This window comes from Lepidothrix coronata, unplaced genomic scaffold (genome assembly GCF_001604755.1).
Source record: "Lepidothrix coronata isolate B3197 unplaced genomic scaffold, Lepidothrix_coronata-1.0 Scaffold154, whole genome shotgun sequence".
NCBI classification, from domain to species: Eukaryota; Metazoa; Chordata; class Aves; order Passeriformes; family Pipridae; genus Lepidothrix; species Lepidothrix coronata.
In genome coordinates, this window is record NW_016690334.1 from 1,250,888 (window position 1) to 1,267,521 (window position 16,634).

General features: G+C 48.9%; 1 protein-coding gene and 2 long non-coding RNA genes across 9 annotated transcripts in view; 2 read left to right on the forward strand and 1 right to left on the reverse strand.

The window, feature by feature from the left end:
• LOC108504205 overlaps window positions 1–1,066 on the forward strand; it is a 32,503-nt gene extending 31,437 nt beyond the window's left edge. Inside the window, exons 4-5 of the long non-coding RNA XR_001877037.1 lie at window positions 247–466; window positions 871–1,066. This is a non-coding gene — a long non-coding RNA (uncharacterized LOC108504205). The remainder of the gene's footprint in view (window positions 1–246; window positions 467–870) is intronic.
• A 4,903-nt stretch (window positions 1,067–5,969) lies between these two features.
• CUX1 (cut like homeobox 1) overlaps window positions 5,970–16,634 on the forward strand; it is a 272,065-nt gene continuing 261,400 nt past the window's right edge. For 6 of the 7 annotated variants that reach the window (XM_017828880.1, XM_017828881.1, XM_017828884.1 and 3 more), the window contains exon 1: window positions 5,970–6,137. In XM_017828880.1, the coding sequence (XP_017684369.1) occupies window positions 6,075–6,137 (63 nt within the window). In that variant the 5' untranslated portion in view covers window positions 5,970–6,074. The remainder of the gene's footprint in view (window positions 6,138–16,634) is intronic. The other variant, XM_017828885.1, reaches the window with a different exon arrangement.
• Window positions 7,600–9,697, reverse strand: LOC108504204. Its single transcript, XR_001877036.1, has 3 exons — window positions 8,823–9,697; window positions 8,394–8,521; window positions 7,600–7,845 (listed from the first exon to the last, which is right to left on the reverse strand). It is a non-coding gene; the product is annotated as an uncharacterized LOC108504204 (long non-coding RNA).

A 16,634-nucleotide genomic window follows, 5' to 3' on the forward strand; every position in this document is an offset into this window, starting at 1 on the left:
GACCAAAAATCCCAGCTGGAGGAAAGGAGCAGAGGGATGTTCCTTCCTTCTGTCCCACACGAAGCGCTTGTGATTGGAAAGTGAAAGGAAAACCTTTCTTTTGCTTTCTCCAGGGTGGCTCAGCTTTGCACTGAAGGTAAGGGCCCTGTCCGGAAGGGAATGAAGGGGGAACTGGAGGTGAGGGAGCAGCTCTGAGCTGCTTTAGTTACACATTTCCCTCCATCTCCCTCCATCTCCTCCTTGCAGTTTCTCTCTTCTGCAACCCCAACAGTCACCACAAGATTTTGATCTCCCAGTGACCACTGGTGCTGTACAGAATGGAGGAACTGAGGGAGGATCCAGTGAGTTGTTTCATGCCATGAAAAGTCCTGTGACAGCATCCAGCTGCAGCTCCCGTCCCCAGCCAGTCACTAAACCAGCTCTCCTGCCATGGGGTGAGCAGCACAAAGAAATATAATCAGCACAGGTGAGCTTCAGAACATAAAAAGGGATTTAAACTAATAATGATGGTTTCAGCTTCTTATTCTTAAGTAATATATGGAATATTGGACCTGAAGACCGAGCAGAAAGTGGGAGAAATACTTGGCTGGGACAGCTAGTGGTGGAGAACACAGAGCCAAAATGGGTCTGAGCAGGGAGGGAGAGATGGGAAGAGCAGGAACCTGAAGTGAGGAAGTGGCTGCACGAAGCGGGTGAGAGTTCATGACAGGAATAGCAAGAGTTAAATACCACCAAAAAAAATGATGTGCAAACCCCAGAACCCTAATAGAAACCAGTGAAAGGTAAAAAATACGTGAAAGGTTCCAAGTGAGAAAAAAGGTGGGAATTTTGCTGGGGAACATAACCAACTGTCTTCTGATCCCTTTAAAGGACAGAGAAGATAAATTCCCAAATCAACAGAACAGCCTAAGCTGGACAGAAGAGAGCTGGAGGGAGGGTGAGACCAGTAGAAAAGGACTTGACACACCTCCCATCCAAGCAAAATCCCAGCTTGGATACCATCCTGTGCATAGGATAAAGGACAAGGTGAGGACAGTGCTTACAAGTTAAAACTGGTGTGACCCACACCCTGAGATAAACTCAGTATCAAACTGTTACTCACTGCCAGCTCCAGGAGTGGATAACCTGATCGGTCCTTTCCTTCCCTAATTCCCCTGCCTGCCCATGGCACTGCTGTCACTGGTGTTGGCCAAAGCACCACCGGGCATCTGGATGGAATACACCGTGAGAAAAGCAGCAATTTGACAGAACTGCTGCAAACATATTCAGTGTGGGAGTTCTTTTGGGGTTTTCAACAACTCCTGCTGTCCATGGCAGAGAGACCCCCCCAGTGCCACCACAGGTTGGTGTTGGTAGGGGTTAATCCACAAATCCTCAAAGGAAATCTGTTGTGGGTTATGTTGGATACTTACAAATGTCTTCAGAGTTAAACAGCAAGTAACCACACCACCTAAATTTATTTTGCTTTCCCTGCCCTCTGTGAGAATTGCTTTCTTCTCTTCCTCCTACCAGTGTGTATCTGTGGCTGTGCAGTATTCACAGGGTATAGAAATCCTAGGGTTTCATGTTTAGGTCATGTATGCTGCCATCTACATGGTTTGTGCTAAAACTGTCCCAAATTCCCAAAGAATGGGGGAATTGCCACGTTGGTTGAGAACAAGGGTCCATCCAGCTGAGCGACCACAGCTGGACACTCAGGTAATCGTGGGCAGGCACATGGGATACTTCTCCCTCCTACTCTCCCAGCTTCCAACCATTTTCTGCTCAGGGGCTTTCCTGAGCTTCCACATGTCACTGTGTCCACATCACCAGCCAAATCCTCTGGCAATTTATATGCTGCAAAACCTCTGGCTACTACAGCACATATAAATCAAGCAGAATTGGAGTCAATTACAATAATTGGGGGGAAAAAAAAATCTGTGATTTGGAAGACATATATGAGTTTTGATCTTAATTTGGGCTAAATCTCCCAGGAACATAAATTATCTGTTTGGCTGCCTCTGTTCTCTGCCATCCCTACGGAGTCTCACTAAGTGCAATAAGGATAGATGGAGCTTTGCTCTCAGATCCAGTTTAAGAGTGAGCAGAATGACACCTCCACAGTGGAGAGGGATGGGATTTCGGAATGAGAAGCTCCTTTCCAGCAGCCACAGGCATGTGGAGCCAGGCAGATGGGGACAAGAAGCAATTGAAGAAAGATGAGAGCCATGGAAGTGAGGAGGGAAGGAGCTGGACAAGGAGCAGACAGGGGTACAGAGAAGGCTCTAAGGAGAAGTCTTTTATGGGAAAAGATAGAAATGTGGGAGTCAATTTAAATGAAAATTAGAAGAATAAAAAAAAGAATCCATGGAGAAGAGACTCAAAGTTACAGCTGCTGGGGGAAGCAACACCTCTTCTTTCAGTGTTCTGGACAAGGGAATAAGGCAGATTGATTAAGGCAAAGAGAAGCACAAGTCCAGTGATGAAAACTGGACTCGTGGTCCAAAATATCTTCATGAATGCAGACTGCTACCCAGGAGAGCAGCTGTGCAAGGAATTGTTCCCAACCAGTCTGGGACCCTTGGAATAAGGGTCCATTTCCTTCAGTGTTCTGGACAACAACATGTGAAGCCCAACAAGACCAATTGCCAGTGATGGCCCAGTGTGCAAATACGTTCATTAAAGATCTGTATTAATGATATTTTATGACATTATTAGGTAACAAATTTTAATCTGATTTTTGCCTAGTTTCTAAAAAGAAATCTGTACAACATACTTACAAATATTTTGGATGTAGCAAGCGTTACTGAAGTACCATTGGTCACTGCCATCATTTTAGATTTAAACTTCAAATCCACTGTGCTTTTCTCAGTACTCTATTAGTGCCCGTTGAAAGAAGTTAGCATTTACACAGATCAAATCTAACCTTAGGAAATCCTTCCTCAAATGAGCAGATGAGAATGATTCCTCAAAACATAATAATCCGAGAAAACTTTATTCTAACTGTCTTCTTGCCAGGATGCACCAAATTTTCCAAGATCCCTCTCCCACCTTGCACAGGTAGGTTTCAGCAGGAACACAAAGCACAGCACCATTTGCTCCAAGGAGCTCTGTAGCCTGCAGGATCTTTGCAGAATCCAGCCCGAAGAAATACAGCACTTTGAGAAAACTGAGCTGTCAAACAAGATTTCCTTGGGCTTGCTGCCACACAAAATGGCAAATAAGGGACTTGATCCTTCACGGAAACAATAGGAATTATAGGTGCTCAGCGTTTGTCTCCCGGCACAGTTAAGGTTTCTCAGCACTTCCCAAAATCAGCTTATACTTATTCAAAATTATATAGCTAAAAGCTTTGGTATGTAGCCACAGAGCTTTTATTTCAAATTGGCAATAATGTAAGTTCTGCAAAAAGAAAGACTACAATAACGTTAAAAATATCATAAAATGTTATTTATATCAGGATACATTTGTTAGCCCATATGACAATCATTCATATTTCTCGACAGATATAAACCTCCGCTTAACACATTAGTATCATAAATATTACCAGATATAACACTGTAATGTAATACCTACCAAATGTATTTTAAAATATTACTCAATTTAAAACTTTGGATTTTAACCAGATGTGTTTCCAGAAAACGATTCAGGTCAGATGCTTTTTTCTTTCCCCTTTTCTGTGCGCGCGTGTTCAAAGCCGAGCATTACTATGTGATTTATTGTGCCATGACTGTGTGCCCCGAACCTAAAACAGCACCACGATACTTCATCCTTGAGGCTCACACACCTGCAGTCCAAACTAACAAGAGAAAACATCTACATGGCACGGCAGGAGCCTTTGAAATGTCTTTTTGCAGTTGCCTGGACACAGAACAGACTGGTAGAACAGGGAGGCAGCGGAGAAAGGGTGAAGACAGGAACTCCAGCCTCTTTCATCTAGAAAGGGGGGACCATGGAGAGATTAGAGGAAAGGATTTTGATTAGATCACTGGAATGTGAAATGATGCTTCCCAGGATTAAAATCCTATTTTAGAGCTACCAAACCGGTTACGGCGTTAGTCAGAATTCGGAGGCTCGCGCAGCTCCATCCCTGCGGACGCCGTCACTCCACAGCACCCTAAAACCTCTCCCTGCAGCAGGGGGGACCCCGGCCGGGCACCCCACACCTCCCCACCGTCATCCCAGCAAAGAGCTGCCCTCCCTCAAAGCGTGGCACTTCTGGAGGAAAAGGCATTTCCTTCTCCAAAGGCATCCCTGGGTCCAGCCCCACGGCAGCCACGGCTCTGGGATTTCGGTCTCCGTGGGCCCCCAGTCCACACCAGCAGGTGGAGGGTGGCATTTTCATAACCAAATGCCATTAGTTATATTCCCGGTGCAGCCAACTAACAATCCGAAGGTCTGTAGTTGTCAGGCTGATCATTACGTGGAACCCATTAACATAAAACCCGCCATCGCAATTAGTATCTTTGTAAGCAGCAGCCTCAGCAAAAAGTGGAAATGGAGGCTGAACTGATGGTGCTCTTCCAAAGGAGGCCGGCAGCAGATTGGGAAATAATCTGTGGCAATTGCTCTGCCGCTGTGTCTGCTGCAACTTCTCCAAAGACAGACAGAGCCATTTCCAAGCAGTCAGCCCACGGACTTGAGTGAGCACTAAATTCACTCGGTGATCAAACACAATTTGAGAAATAATCTACAATCACTCACTTACGGGGGGAAGATATATTTCCCTTTTACAGATGAAGTGCAAAACAGCGAAAGTAGCTGTATTTGGAAAAATACCGTGCGGCTTATTGATTCCAGAGGGGACAGGTACAGACCGCAGTTTTGCCCATTTCCCAGTAAAAACAAGGAATGCTTTCGCGGGGGGCAAGGTACCTGCAGCCTGGCTGCGTACGCTGTTTGTTTTGTCAGGAGATGAGCCTGCTAAAATGCCCTGCGCTTTTCAGGAAGGGAACAAGGAAAACGTTCGTATTTATAGCAACATTATTGTTTGGAACAAAATAACTTATTTCATCCTTTTAATCTCCGTTTCTATGGATATCCTGCGCGGGGCTGGGATCTGATTTTCCAACCTCCGTGCGAGCCGTCCCCCGTCGGCAGCGGCCGGCGGCACCGGCCCTGGCAGGGAGCGCCTGTCCGCGCCAAAGAAATCCCGTTCCAGGCGCTCTCGGACCGCCCCGGACAGCGCGAACCGGCTGCCCCCGATGCACTTTTTCATTGTTGTTTCCCCCAAACTCTCCGCACTTGGCTAATTTTAGCCCCGCAGCTCCCCGAGCGGGATCATCCCCCCATCCACCCCCCCGCCGCCGCCACCGCTTCGGGCACCATTTGCGGGGCGATGCGATGCCCTGAGCCCGCACCGCGCCCGCGGCGGCTCCGCGACCCCCCGCACCGCCCGCTCTCGCACTGCCCCGCATCCCCCCCGGCCCCGCACCGCCCGGCTGTCCCCGCATCCCCCCGCACCGCCCGGCCGGCCCCGCACCGCCCTGCTGTCCCCGCATCCCCCCGCACTGCCCGGCCGGCCCCGCACCGCCCTGCTGTCCCCGCATCCCCCCGCACCGCCCGGCCGGCCCCGCACCGCCCTGACATTGCCCAGGCCCGCATCCCCCCGCACTGTCCGCATCGCACTGCCCCGCATCCCCCCGCACTGCCCGGCCGGCCCCGCACCGCCCTGCTGTCCCCGCATCCCCCCGCACCGCCCGGCCGGCCCCGCACCGCCCTGCTGTCCCCGCATCCCCCCGCGCTGCCGGCGCCGCCGGACCCCGCACCGCCCCCGCGGGACTCGCGCCCGCCCCGCCCGCGGGTCCCCCCCGGGTGCGGGGCCGGGGGGGGTTTGCGGGGGGGTCGCTGCGAGCGCGCGGGCGCGGCGCCCCTTCCCCCCCCCGCGAGCGCGCGGGCTGAGTCCGTGTTCCGGGCGGGCTCCAGGCCGGGATTTGGGCGCTCCCTGCCCGCCTCCCTCCCCCTTGCCCCCCCGCCCCTCCTCCCCCCTCCCGCCGGCTCCCTCCCTCCCTCCCTCCCTCCCCCTCCCTCCCGGCTCCTGAACTCCAGCCCCTCTCTCTCTATCAGCCGCTCACTCTGTCTCAATATGTCTCAAGATGGCGGCCAATGTGGGATCGATGTTTCAATATTGGAAGCGCTTTGATTTACAGCAGCTGCAGGTCAGGCTCCCCCGCTCGCCGCACCGGCCGGGCCGCGCCGCCGGACCCCCCCCCTCCCTCCCTTCTCCGCCTTCCCTCGGGCCCGGCCTCCCCCTCCTCCTCCCGCTGCCGGCCCGCGCCGCCTAAAGGGAACCCCCCGCTCCGCCCGGCCGCGGCGCTCCGCTCCCTCCGCCCCCCCCGCCATCGATCACCGGCCCCATCGGAAATTGATCCTCTTTGTTCAATTCATCGATCAGCCCAAGATGGCGCCGGAGCCGCCGCTGCCGGGGCCGCCGCCGCTTCGCCCGCTCCGTCCCGGGCTGCTCTCCCCCGCTCCGCGCTCCCCCCCGCCGGCGGCGCCGTGCGGGGCTCCGGGCGCGCCGGGACTCCCGGCGGCCGCCGCTCATCCCCCCGCCCGCCTCCTCCCGTCCCTCCCTCCCTCCGTCCCCGCCGCCTTGCCCCGCTTCCCGCCGCCGCGTCCCCCCGCCGCTTTTCCCTCGCCGGGAAGCCGGGGGAAAGTTTACCGAGTGCTGGGACTTTGTGTGTGTGGGGGCGCCGGGCGGGCTGGCGGTGCAGGCGCGGAGCGGCGGGGGCTGGGGGCGCTGTGGTGCCGGCCGGGCGGGCGGGCGCTCCCCGCGGGGTCCGGCCCTCGCTCCGCTCCGCTCCGCCGGGCGCGGGGGGCTCCGGCCGCCGCCCTGCGACCGCCGCGGGCACCGCGCCGGGGACCCCGCCGGGGAGGAGGGAGCGGCGGGGTGGGAAGGGGCGAGCGCCGGGGAGCGGGGGGGACTCGCGGGAGGGCAGCGGCGGCAGCGCCGGGTGCGGGGAGGGGCGTCCCGGCCGGCGGGGCATCGCAGCGCATCTCCCCGCGGCGGCGGGAGGGCACGTTACATAATTCACGGGCTCTCCAGCCTCTCCTGCTGTCCAGGAGCTGACGGATGAGCGGAATATTGATGCTTTCTGCTGGTGCTGCCTCGGAACAGCCCAGAAGTGCCCTTTTCCTCCGGGGGAAAGTCCTGGCGGAGCGGCCTCCCCCCTGCCCCGGGGGTGCGTGCCCCGGGGCCATTGGGGATTCGGGGTTTCACAGAGTTGCCGGGGTGCAGATAAGGCCGGGGCGGGTTATGGGGGGGGGGGCCGTGGGGGGAGAGGTTGTCAAACGCTGAATTGGTGCTGCTCCCGCCGTGAATGGGATTGCAACACGCGTGTCTCCCAGTTGATTGGCGCAGGAAGGCGCTGCCCTGCCTCTCCAAACCCGCCGCTGCCTCCCGTTTAAATAAATTGGCTCGAAAGCCGGCGGCTGCCCACCGCGGCCCCCGTGGAGGCGGTGGCGGAGCCGGCCGGAGCCTGCGGCGGGCGGAGGGATGGTGCGCTGATGCTGGGCAGAGCCGCATCCCCGCTGCAGGTGAGGGGATGCCCGCGGGGGGCTGCGAGCGGGACGCGGGTCCTGCCGCCCTCCCCTTCCCCCCGCCGGGCTTGCGGGAGCGGTGCTAAAAATCCCACCCCGGCAGCCCCCAAAACGGGAAGTGCCGCGTAGGATCTGTGGTAGGAGGCTGGTCCCTTCTGACTTTCAGGTGCATTAGGAGGTGGGGTAAAGTAGCGTTTTGTTTTAGGCTTCTCCGTCGTCTTCCACCCCCTTTCCGTGTTTTATTGTTTCTTTTAAAGGTTTGGGATTAAGGTAGACTTGGCTGAACTTTGCCGACTTGAAAGGGCTCTTAATAGTGACCCAGAATACCTACAGGAATACAGAAAATGAGATCCAGATGTAGAATTGTATAAAATAAAATGGATTAAATTAAGATGTAGCTAAACAAGGTCTGACATCTCTAATTGTGGACTTTTGCTTTTGCCTCTGTGTATGTGTGGTTGTACTTGCTTAGCATAGGAAAATAAATGCTCCAAACATCACTGCCGTGGTGTTACATTTAAGGGTGAGCAAGTCTAAATATTGCCTATAAAAATAAAGCCTTCAGAAATGCTTATTGATTAAAACATATTATGCTAAAGTATCTATCATGTAAATTAAATTCTAAAATGTAATGAATGCAGCCAAATGGCATTTTGATAGATTGTTCTCTTCTGTTTTTGGTAAAAAAAATAGCTCACTTTTATCATAATTTAATTTCTGTGCATACTGTAAAACCTGTTGTGGAGTATCACCGTGCAAACCTTAATCTCGTTTTTGCAGACTAAATGTGACAGTCTGACTTGAACAGCTTGTAGCTTCTCCTTTGAAGCGTTCTGGTAACGCCAGCTTAGAGTTGTTTGAACAATATTCATTACCTGCTTTTGAGGACTGGTGATTATTTCTACCCGTTGCGGATTGAGGCTGTTCACCTGTTGGCAGGTTCACCAGGCAATCTGTGCAGCACCGAGTTTATTAACTTTGCACACAGTCTGTCTGCAGAGTCCTGGAGTGACCAGGGAGGGAGAGAAGTAACTTCATCCATATGCAGAATATTTAATTTGTTTCAAATTAGCTTTTTGGTTTTGTTGTGTTTTTTTTTTTTTTTTTCTTCTTACCCACCCATCTGCGTGAAGAGGTAGTGTAATATTTACTCCCACTTGCAGATGAAGCAATATGCTATAAAAACTATCGTTACTGGGTATGAAGTTCAGTCCCACAGAACTGTCCATGCCTCCCTCCCTGGCTGTCCTTCATTTGTACCGGCGGATTTTGAGCGTGGAATTACAGAAAATAAAAATACTCACGTCTGTGTTTCCGCTACTCTATCCCAGGACAAAAGCCCGAAGGGTTTATGCTTAACACGGTTCCACCTGAGCCCTGTAAGCTCCAGCTCGTGGAGCTCAGGCTCTGATGGCTTTGAAGCCCTGGTTTTTGTGCATGGGAAAGTTGTGAGGAGCTGGGACTGGGCAGTCCCGGATCGCTGGCACCCGGCAGCTCCCAACTTCCTCTTCCACCTTCTGTTGAAAGGAGACGTTTAACTGTTGATGAGCTTCGACCTGCCTTGTGATATTAAGCAGCAGGTTTCTCAAGATTGTATCAATATTAATTAAAAACAGAGCCAGGAACACTTTAGGGTCTGACTTTTTAAATTATTTATTTCCTTTCACTAAATAACCTCTTGTTTATAGGGAGAGATAATTTCGAGTGTTGGAGACAGGATTAAATAATTCAGAACTTGGACTAAAGAACAAAAAGGGCTGTTCACAAATGGAATATGAGATGCAAAAATGGCAGCTTCCTACAGGTATCAAACGGGGCTCTTCACTTGAGACTGTACCTGCAAGGCACAGAGCTGAACATTAACCCCTTTCTCTAGCAAAGGTTGCCTGCATTTCCTAAAGAAGTTGTGGAATTGGCACAGCATTTCTGCCTGGGTTTGCCACTGAGTGAAGATGGCCCTGTGTGTGATAACTGATGGGGAGGGAATTGCAGTGCACAGAGAAAACAGATCCTCACAAACAGGGAATATTGTGGCAATAAATGCAAATTAAGTCACTGGAGAAATGCTGTTGCCCTCGAGTTAAAGCTGTGTCTCCCGTTTGGAAGCAGTTGTGTGATGGGAATCAGTTCAGCAGTGGGAAGGTAACCTGCTGTTCTGGGGTCCTGTCTTGTTTGTAGTTTTTGGTGTCACCATCACCTTCACCAGAAAAACAACGTCGTGTTCCCCTGGGCACAGCGTGCAGCTCTCCTTGACAGCTTCCTTAATATTTCTGGATATGTGTGGCTGTATCAGTGTCAGAGGAGGCAGCTGGGCTCTGTGACCAGCAGCAGCATTGCATGAGTAAGTCCAGCTCGAGTCTCAGATCCGAGCTGGATCTGCAGGATGACTGGGAGAAGTTAATACCCTTTGAAAACTTACCAAACTATCTGTAGTTATTTTGACAATAAACACGAGTCTCAAAATGTCATTGTAGCTTTTTAGGACAGGCACACACGCTGCTAAAAAGTACAGTTTCTTATTGCTTTTGACCAGAACGGCAGAACTTGTTACCGTCAAGCTGGGGAGTGAAAATCTAAAGGCAAATCTCGCTCATGTTGTTTGTTTTTTAAAATCTCATCCTGGTATTGCATCATATATGATTAAAGTAAGGACTGAGTATTAGTTCTGTGGCAGGCTGTGACTAATTGTTTAGGGTAAACCATTGATCTTATAAAATCTGTAACAAAATCTTGAACAACTAAGTAGTAATGAGTAGCTTTTAAATCCTGAATTGCTTCTCTTACTGAATTAGAAACAGGTGGAGTTGTTGGCATCTTTTAGTTGAGTCTGATGGTACCAGAGCAGAAGCTGATTTGCAGTAAGGGAAGGAGCTCACATGCTTCAGCAGAAGTGGAATTAGTGATCAGGTCTTAGTGTTTAATTTTGTTTATCTGTGCAGGTCACTGCAGAACTTGTTTCTGTCCTAAAAGTAGTCAGTGCTTTTCTATTTATAATGGTAGTTAAATGTGCATCTAGAAAAGAGTCTCCAGCTACTATGAACATAGTTCTGCTCCCCCCCAGCTGATCAGAGTCATGTAGGGAAAGCAGCTTGGTGGTTCTGCAGGAAGATGCAATACAGGGAACTGAGGGATGTAAAAGCCAGGGCAGTGCTGCCAGTGCACTCCCATAGCAATCCCTGCTTCCCTGCAGCAGGAAAGCTTTGGCATTTTGTGGTGGTCAGGGTGATGCCCCCAGTGACATACTAGAAGAAAGGCCCTTGATGTACTTCTGGCTCAAGAATTTGGCTTTCATAGCATTCCTTGAATCCTGTTCCTTGAGTCTTGTTCCTTGGAAGGAAATTTCTGACGGCTTTTCTCTCCCTTGCTCCTGTTCCTCCAGTGAAATAATGCCCATCTGAAACGTGGCAGAATCAGTGCATGTTTAAATCACTCTGCTCTAGTGCCAAGTTTGTGGTTAATTGGATAATGTATTGAGAAATGCAGGAGGGAGGATTTGGAGCATGGTAATGGTTGGGAGTTTTTTTGAAAAGAAAAATAAAATTGCATTGCTTGGCTGTGTGTAACAATACCAGATAAGTAATGGGCAAAACATTTGCTGGGGAAGAAGTGACATGCAGTCTGAAATTCCAGTGAACAGTTATTCTGTATTTGCAAGCTGATTTGTAATGCAAAAAGTAGATGTAGAAAAATGCATAGTCCAAAGTTTTGGTTTGATCACGCTGGGGCCAAGAATAAAGACAGTTTATTTATTGGGTAGAGAACAAATACATGGATGCTTAGTATTTCTTAAAAAACACCAAACAGGTGCTTATTGGCTTGTGGTCCTTTTTATGTAAGCAGGGTACAAAGTTCCCATCTTGTATATCCAGGTTTTTCTTGCACGGGTTCTTTGTGCTTGGTTGTTTCCCATATACTTTGTGGGCAAGGCCTTGAAAATACAATGTTCTGTGGATTGAGAATGCAGTGACAGTGTTCCAGCTTTGCATAAAGGAGTGGGGAGGAAGATGAGAAGCTGAGAAGGGGAAAGCTGCAATGGGATAGTCTGCAGAAGACAGGGAGTTTTAGGATGAAGAAACTTGTGCAGGAGCGCTCACATGTGGGATTGTGGGTGTGGGGTTGAATGTACCAGGAAAGATGGGAGAAACTTAGACCTCACAGTCAACAATAATAACTTTAAATTAGTAAATATGTGATAAATCTTACTAATTTTGTGACACATGTATTCTCAGCTTTTTTTTATTTGTTGCTGTCTCTGGTTTCATGAGACAAATCATTCATTTCTGCTTTTATTGGTAGTAATACTGAAGAAAATACAGGATATTGCTTTGGTTGGGTTGTGAGGAGCATGGAAATGCAGACAGATTGCTGAATGCTAACAGCATTAAGTTTTTATAGAAGATTAAACACAGTTGGGTGTAGGTTGTTGGATGTGACAGTGGGTCTTCCCTGCTGTCCGACAGTACTGGGGTTTCTGGGAGAGCAGGAGGCAGTAGAGAATTTGTACTAAATCCCCCTCTGTTCCCTGGTCGTGCTTCTGTTTTGACTCTGGCAAGACACAGCAGTTCTTATTGGTCACTTCTGTGACTTGGCAGAGTTGAACACTAAGGCTGAATAAATGTAATTTTGGGTCTGAAGGTGCTAAAGGCGGGAGGTGCCCGATGGCTCCCTGTGGGTGTGTAACAGCAGGTGCTGGGTAGAAGCTGGAGCCTGTCAGACTAAAGCTGTCTGAGAGCTTTTGCCTCCTTGCCTTGCAATAATTCGATGCCTTCATTGACAGTTGGGGTAATAAGGAAGTTTCTGTGGGGGCTGGAGTTGTGCTGCCTTTCCTGGGGAGCTGGGGTGGTGCTTGTCCTCCTCCCAGCTGCATTCATGGGCTGCTCTGGCAAGACAGAGGTGAAGATTACCCGGTCTTTGAAAGGCTCAAAAGCAGATGCACTGAAGTATTTTAAGCTGCTGTATTTAGATGCTTTAAATTCCCCCACATCTTTGTGTTTCTGGCTGGGAGGTTTTTAAGGCAGGGGAGGATGTAGGCCATGGCTCTCTTGGAGGCTTTTCCGAGGAGTTCTTCCATCAGAGCTGAGCAGATCCTGTGGATGTGTGGAAATGTACCTCGGTGAATAAGGAAGCTTGGACATAGATAGCAGCATCTGGTTTTTGTGAATGGTATGAAAATTCAGGCTAAATTTTCTAAATTTCAGCTAAACTGGTAAATGGCTGGACAGATTCCACAGTGGAGCCAGACCATTCCTCTTCCTGAATCCAGTGGGCTTGTGTTTGGCACATGGCCAGGTCAGCCTGGGTGTGCATTGCACACGAGTCTGCAGGGGAGACCAAACTGTGGTCTAATTCCTGCAAACACTGGACTGTATCCCTTGAGCTCTGGAGATGGGATGCTCCTGTGCTGCTGTGTTATCGTGTCGCTGTGGGATTGCTTTTATGGGCTTGGGGAGGGTGTGTGCAGGGCACTTGGATCAGTTCTGCTGCTTGCACTGCAGAGGTCTTTCCTTGCTGAGGAATGTTGGCTTCTGTCTGTGGCTCACGTGTGACGAGCTGAGGACAGTAACGTTGGAGGGAAGTAAAAATAAATCCTAGTGGAGTGGGGGAAGTGACACTGTTTAAAGGACTGGATGGGACAGAGGGAAGTGGTGAAGAAAGGAAGGAGTTCAGGAGTGAGCTTAAGCCTGGGACTTGGAAGTGAAACTCATATTGCAGAGCAGTTGGGAGGAGAGGAGAGCTTATTTTAGCATTTATATAAATATTGGGCAGTGCAGCTGGGCAGGATGGTGGGTCTCCCAACAAATGCCTGGCTGTAGTGTTGCCACCAAATCCAGCTCACCTGCACTCACTGGCTGCATAAAGGGATCACCTGGGGTTTGCCACCAGGCTGTCCTTGTGGAAACATCCTGGGAAAATCTGTACATGAGATTCTGGGGTGATGGTATGACTTCAGAGTACACTGACAGATTTTTAATGTCACCCTGTGACAAACAGGGTTTATGTTCCTGGCAGCTTTTTAACCACCTGGATGGTATTTCCAGGTGTGATGAATAGTAGGAGCATTCTCATTATTCTCACTTAAAAAAAAAGGAGGGGGGCAAAAAAAGGGGAATTTAATAGCTTTTGACTTTTTGTTTTGTTTTTTTTTTTTAATGAAGACTCAGACTAGATATATCTTACATGCCAAAAGGTTGTATGTTCTGTGTGGAAAAGCCCTGACTTATTCCTGTAGAAACAAAACTACAAAGCCAGAAAGGGGAGTGCTGCAGATGATGAAGTACAGTGGAAGTTTGATGGGTTAAGTCTCACTCCTTCTGTTCTCTTTGGTGCCTTTGCTAGGTATTTGAGGTTTCATTGTGTTGCTGATCTAATATTTTCAGGAAAACACAAGATTTCTCTTACCCAGGGGTCACCTTAAGCTGGGATGCATCAGCCCACCCAAAATCCCTGCACTGTGAACGGTTCCTTTGGGCAGTGATGCTCAGTGGGACTGGCACTGACACCCAGAGCCTTTAGTTGGTTTGGATTTGGTGTGAGCACAGTCAGGAGGTAGCAGTGACTCTGAAATGAGCTGGGAGTCCCAGTCTCACTGTCAGCAGCTGATGCATCCCCATTCCCAGTGTTGCCATGGGCTGCTCCAGCCCCTGAGCGTGTCCTGGGCCTCACTGGTTTGTTCTCCATCTGGGAAACACTGATAATGCTCCCAAACCCTCTTTGAGATAGCAGATTGTGAGTTAGCAGTTACTGTTCTTTTGCTACTACTTAATTCTGCTCTGTGGATAAATAAGACTCAGTGGTTACATTCTCTGCTAAAAAATACTTTTTTTTAGCAGTATTTTAAATGGATTAAACAGGGGATGTGCTACTGTTGATTTGTAGGTACTTTTCAGGCTGTTGCTGGAAATAATATCTACAGAAGAGAATGTGAAAAAAGAACTGAGTAGTTGAGTGTCCTAAAAGAATATTATGGATGATTGATAGTAAATCACTGGAAGAAAATGTTTCTTGTAGATGGCTATAAAGTTGTAATCTAGAGTTGCTCATACACAGACACACTCTTACTTTAGAACATACCTCCCTGTTGTTTGGTGTACTGTTTGAGGGCCAGATAGGCAATTTATCAAGTTTCCCTTCATATTTCTCTGTACATTAAAGGCTGCTTAAAATTTACATTATAGACAGCCAGTGATATGAATGTTGAATTTAATATTCATCGGGCTGTGGTTGCATCATTTCAAACTGCAGTCAAAGGTCTGAAACATCTCCCTGTTTCAGCAGGACAGGCCAGCCTCTGCCAGCTCAGGGGAAGGAGGATCTTCAGCCCCAAGCCATGGACAATAACTGATGGCCAGAGACAGGGAGGGAGATGCTCAGAGCAGGTTTTCTGTGGGGCGTTAGACCCGTACCCGAAGGCTGAAATTCATTATTCACCAAACACATATGATGGGGTAGCTCGAAACTTTTTTCCCATCAACTTTTATCTTTTATCCAAGTTGTCCAGTGTGAGTATTGATAGCCTGCTCAGGCTGTCAGCAGGGTCAGAGGTGGTGCTTTAGATGTCTGTTTGTGCCATCAGGAGTATTGATCCCCTGCTCATTGCACGTGTGCTTGTGTCCTGCACGGCGATGAGGCTGCGGCTCCGAGTGCTCGGCTCCGGGAACCTGGCAGAGGGGAACCAGCTTGATCCCTGTTCAGCACAGCACACAACCCTGACCCACTGAGCATTATTGCATGGGCTCCATTTTTAACACATGTGTAGCCACAGTCTGCTGGCTCAGCCTGGGTGGAAGGAGCTGCCCTTCTCCAGCCCAGCCCGTGGTTAAGTTGTGAGCAGAGATGAATCCCCCTGTCCTAGTCCAGTGACGTCTCATCCTTTCCTTTATCTCATGTTTCTAATCAACTTTGTTCTTTTTCTTGTTACATCATTGATGTGACATACAAATGTTGTCACAGTAGCTCAATAAAATTTATACTTGTGTCTGGTCTGTAATTATTTTTCATTTTATTTTTATTGGGTGTTTACATGTTTTATTGCGTGTTCGCGTCAAAGTAAATTTGTATCATGTTGTCACTTGGATGTTTGCTTCATTTGCAGCCATAAATAAAATGTACCCTTTGTCTCGGATCTGAAACTTGAGAGTGTTAATTTTGTCAGTGAGCTGCATATCTGTTTTTCTGTTGCAGCTTTTGTGGGTGCTGGTTAATATTGACGGTACTCGGCTTCGGTTTGGTATGTCTGGTATGAGCATAGCTGCTTTTCTAATACTAATTGTGGAGATGGGATAATATTAAACATTTAAAAACAAGGAGCCAGTAGTCTTACAATTGATCTTCTGTGGAGAGACCTCTGTGCAGAGTTGCTTACACAATTGTAACCTTAGTTCCTGTTGTGTGAGTGTGAGAAGGGTTTCATATTTTTAAAAAATAAAAAGTTGTGAATGCACTGGTTTCTCCTCCCTTCCCTTCTTCCATCTCTGTCCTCTCTCTTTCAGGAGCTCTAATTTTCTTTTCCTTATGGTCTTCTGTGCATTTTCTTTGGCATGGAGTCTTGCTATCGAAATTCTTGGGATGTTGGAAAAGGGCAGCTTGATAATACCGTGTCTTCAGCTCATCTCTCCTGCTCTTCACAACACCCTGCCTGTTTTTTTCAGACATACTTTATACTCCTAATTACTGCTTGAACTCAGAATATGTTTTTTTCTTAATTCTTTATAAAAGTGAGTCAAGGCTTGCTGGTTTGCAGGGTTGAGCTCAGGGGGTGCTGTGCTGTGCTGTGCTGTGCTTCCCAGGATGCAAGAAGCATTAGGTGTGTGGTGAAGCAGAGAGCGAGGAGGGGAGAACTCTATAATTCTATAAGAATTTATTTTGTGTACTTCCCTGATGAGAGGAACTTTTCTGCTGTGAGCCTTGATCCTCTGAAACTGTGGGTGCTGTCTGGTCCTTAACCCCTGCAGGACTGGGGATTGATTCCCTGTTTTACATCAGGGTTTGAATCAAATTAAACTGTCTTACTAAGCCCCGCTCTCAGTTGTATGTCCAAAATATTAAAAACATTGTTTGGTGTTTCCATGCTTGTGAGGAGGAACTGATTTCAGGCTTTTTTTTTAATGTGCAGGCAG